We start from the raw sequence: 3,831 nt of genomic DNA on the forward strand, positions 1-3,831 counted from the left end.
TGTCTGTATAACAACTTTCATACGGCATCTTTCATTCGTTCAAGCGGACATATTTATTTTATTCTAAATAAAATGAGATTAATCCTTATTAGGGCTACTAAAGAGATTCACTGAAGAGCAATAATGTTCAATCGTAATATTTTTGTCTCGTTTTTATTCGTTGACAAAAATGCGGATAGATTTTTGTCATTGTTTTTGTCATTCAAATAGAGTTTTTGTTTGTTATTGGGTCATCTCCTACAGTGAAAGTATGTTATTGATGAAAATCATAAAATAAATTTAATCAACACAATTAAAACTGGACTTTATGCACATTCTTGTTGAAATCTGTGTGTGTGNGGAGGGATGAAGTTTAGTCTAATGTTGCGGAAATTAAAGTCTGAATAATTGAAATAACTCTCATGTATCAGCCAAAAGACACAAGAGCCTTGGAGACAACCTGCAGTATTACTTCCTCTGTGTGTGTGTGTGTGTGTGTGTGTTACCTTTGAAACTTGAGTGACGTGTTTTTCTCTCATTTTCAGTTGCTGGCTGCGGTTAGATACTTATTTCATCTGGAGTTTTATAGGCCCCGCCACACTCATCATCATGGTAACCATCTCTGATAATACCTAGAACCATAACACTCCTGTTGTCCTCACGTGTGAATCCTCAACTAATCCTGTGCTTCTGTTCTTCCCAGCTGAATGTGATCTTTCTGGGAATCGCTCTCTACAAGATGTTCCACCACACCGCCATCCTGAAGCCAGACTCCGGTTGCCTTGATAACATCAAGTAAGCCTGACAATGAGGGGTGGGGCCTGAGGGATGGGCTGTTTGGAGGGAGGAGCCTGTGATGGGTGGGTTATATGGTGGGCGGAGTTTATGTAGAGCTGGAGGGAGGAGCCTTGGAGCTTTGGAGGGAGGTGCCTGCGGTGGGTGGAGTCTGAGAGGTTGAGCTTGTGAAGGGGTGGAACCTTTTCAGGATGATTTTTGTGAGAGGCGGTGCTTGTGAAAGGGTGGAGTCAGGAGTCTGTCCGGTGCATTTGTTCTGTTAGGTTGGAGTCCTTGGTGTGGTGCTTTTAAAAAGAGCTGTTGTATGAGAGGTGAAAAATGAGAGATGGAGATTGTGGTGGATAGGATTCTAGTGGGTGCAGTCTTTGAAAGGTTGGGTCTGAGGGGGTGGAGACTGTTGAAATGGGTCTTCCTTGAAGAAGCCTTTGATAGGTGGGGCCTGTGGTGGGTGGAGTCTGAGAAGTTGAGCTTGTGTGGAGTTAGAACCAGTCATAGATGAGGTCTGTAAAGAGTGAGACATCTGAGTGAGACATCTAGTGAATGTGTTCTGTTAGGTTGGAGTCTTTGAGAGGTGTAGAGTATGATAGATGGAGCAAGTGAGATCGGCTCTTTAGAGGGAGGAGCCTTTTTAGGATGAGATTTGTGAAAGTTGAAGCTTGTGAAAGGGTGGAGCCAAGAGTCAATGGAGGTTGGGTCATCTAATGGATTTGTTCTGTTTTGTGTGGTGCCTTTAAAAGATATGAGCTGTTGTGTGTGAGGTGAAAAATGAGGCATGACAATTGTGGTGGATGAGGTCATTGAGTGGTGGATGGTGAAAGGCTGGGCCTTTGGCAGGTGAAGTCTTTGAGGGGGGTGGTTGGTGGCTGGGCCCATGTCATGGGATCTTTGGAGGTAGAATCTAAGAGGGGTGGATTCTACTAGGTGTAGTCTATGAAGGGTGAGGTCTGAGGGGGTGGAGACTGTTAGACTGCGTCTTCTCTGGAGAAGCCTTTGATAGGTGGGACCTGTGGTGGGTGGAATCTGAGAGCTTGTGAAGAGTTGGAGCCAATCATAGATGCGATCTATAAAGGGCAGGACATCTGATGGATGTGTTCTGTTAGGGTGGGCTTTTTAAAAGGTAAATATGAAAGAGTGGATCTTGTAGTATATAAAGGGTGGATGTGTTCTGTTGGGTTGGAGTCTTTGCTGAGAAACCTTTAAGTGGCAGGACCGTTGTGTGTGGTGTGAATTTATATGATAGATGGAAGGGGGAGAGTCGTTACGCTATGTGGACTCTTTGAGAGGTGTGGTTGGTGAGGGGTGGTGCTTGTGGCATGGGCTCTTTGGTGGGACAAATCTAGTGATATTTTATATGGGAGTGTATTCTTGTGGGTGTAGTCTCAGAAGTGTGGGGTTTGTGGGTGGAGTATGTTGGACTGGCTCTTCTTTCATATGTGAGGCCTGTGGTGGGTGAGACATCTGGTGGATGTGCTCTGTTATGGAGGAGTGTTTGAAAGATGCGAAGTATAAAAGATGGAGCAAGTAGGATTTACTCTTTGGAGGGATGAGCTTTTGAAAGGCCTGTGGTGGGAGGAGCATCTGGTGGATGTATTCTGATAGGGTAAAGTCTTTGAAAGGTAGCGCATGAGTCTTGAATTTATATGTGAATTTATATGACGCATGGAGCTTAGGTGTAGTCTGTGAGTTGTGGAGAAACGGTGGGGCCTGTGGTGTGTCGAATTCATGAAAAGTGACTGTGAATGGTGGAGTCAGCAGTAGATGGAGCCATTAGGTGTGTTTGTCTTGAAGCGGAGCTGCAACCACCAATTGGTTTATGACATTAAAGTACCATGAGAGTGATTATAACGAGCATACGGAGCCATCAGCTGTCAAAGGCTTTCGCGGTACTTTGATGTCATATACCAATCGGTTGCTAAAGAGCAGCTTTAACTCAAACCCACCTACAGATGGTATGGGCTCTCAGGTGGGTGTGGTCTGTGAGGGCTTTGGGGAGGAGCCTCTGAAAGGTGGGTCTGTGGTGGGTGGGGTTGTACTGCTTATCATTAGCCGCTGAGTAGCTTATGCTTTGCTTTTGAAATGCTTCAAGACTAGCATTTATGCTTCAAAAGTAACGTGATGTCCAAATTTTCACTTCAACCCGACAAAACCAATGGCAGTTAATGGGACGGAAAAGTGGAAACCTGTTTGGAGACGGTCGTTACGCTGCTAATTTGCAGAAATGACACACTTCGTGCTTATAAACAGAAGCGTAAGCGGCCCATTGAACATCTACAGAGAAAGTGCTATGGCTCATTTTTCATGTTGTTGTAGGTTGAGGTGAAAGTAAAACTGGCACAGGTATTCCACGGTGTGCGTGTGTGTCCGTCTGTGTATTCAGTGGGGAGGTTGTCGTTACCTGAAGATCTGTGTTGTTTCACAGGAAAGAGCAGCAGACATTCTGCCCAAATTAACCTCTGCATGCACATGAATATTCATCACCGGAGCCACACAGCAGCCACTCAGGAGAGGAGGGCGCTGAAAGGACTATAAATATGCTAATTTATGACTCTCCTTTCAGATCCAGCATAGAGAGCAGGACAGTGAGATGATGCGAGTGTGTTCAGTTGTTCATGTGTGTGCTTTCTGTGTGTGCGATGCATGCTAATCAGACTCTTTGAGCCAATGATCTTGTAGTATTACTGCTGTGGATGAGGCAAGATTTCACAGTGCATCACTGCATGTTAAAGGGACAAACTGAATTGACTTGTCACTTCGCCCAGAGAACTGTGATGGACATCTGATTGAAGCAAATATACATCCTGACTCTGACACTGAAAGGTGTTAATGTGTCAAGCTCACCAACGATTTTTCGCAGTGGCCATGGGATTTGTTCTTGCATTGTGTCATTCTTTTTCTTTACTGGCTTTTTAGAAACATATTCAAAGCTTTAAACCAGACCAGAAATTATTCGCAGCATTGCAATTTTTGGTTTGAGGAAAATTTGCAAAAAAAGTCCAAGGTACAAGATACTACATGTATTTTAGTACAAAATAGTGTCAGGTTAAAAGTTTTACTTTA

At 44.1% G+C, this 3,831-nt stretch overlaps 1 protein-coding gene across 1 annotated transcript in view; it reads left to right on the plus strand.

Annotated features, from left to right (window-relative positions):
- LOC122342742 (adhesion G protein-coupled receptor L3-like) overlaps positions 1-3,831 on the plus strand; it is a 19,928-nt gene that overhangs the window by 4,834 nt on the left and 11,263 nt on the right. The window contains exons 7-8 of the mRNA XM_043236800.1: positions 525-591; positions 683-774. Coding sequence (XP_043092735.1) covers positions 525-591; positions 683-774 — 159 coding nt within the window. The remainder of the gene's footprint in view (positions 1-524; positions 592-682; positions 775-3,831) is intronic.

The sequence above is a fragment of the Puntigrus tetrazona genome, chromosome 1 (genome assembly GCF_018831695.1).
Source record: "Puntigrus tetrazona isolate hp1 chromosome 1, ASM1883169v1, whole genome shotgun sequence".
Lineage (NCBI taxonomy): Eukaryota > Metazoa > Chordata > Actinopteri > Cypriniformes > Cyprinidae > Puntigrus > Puntigrus tetrazona.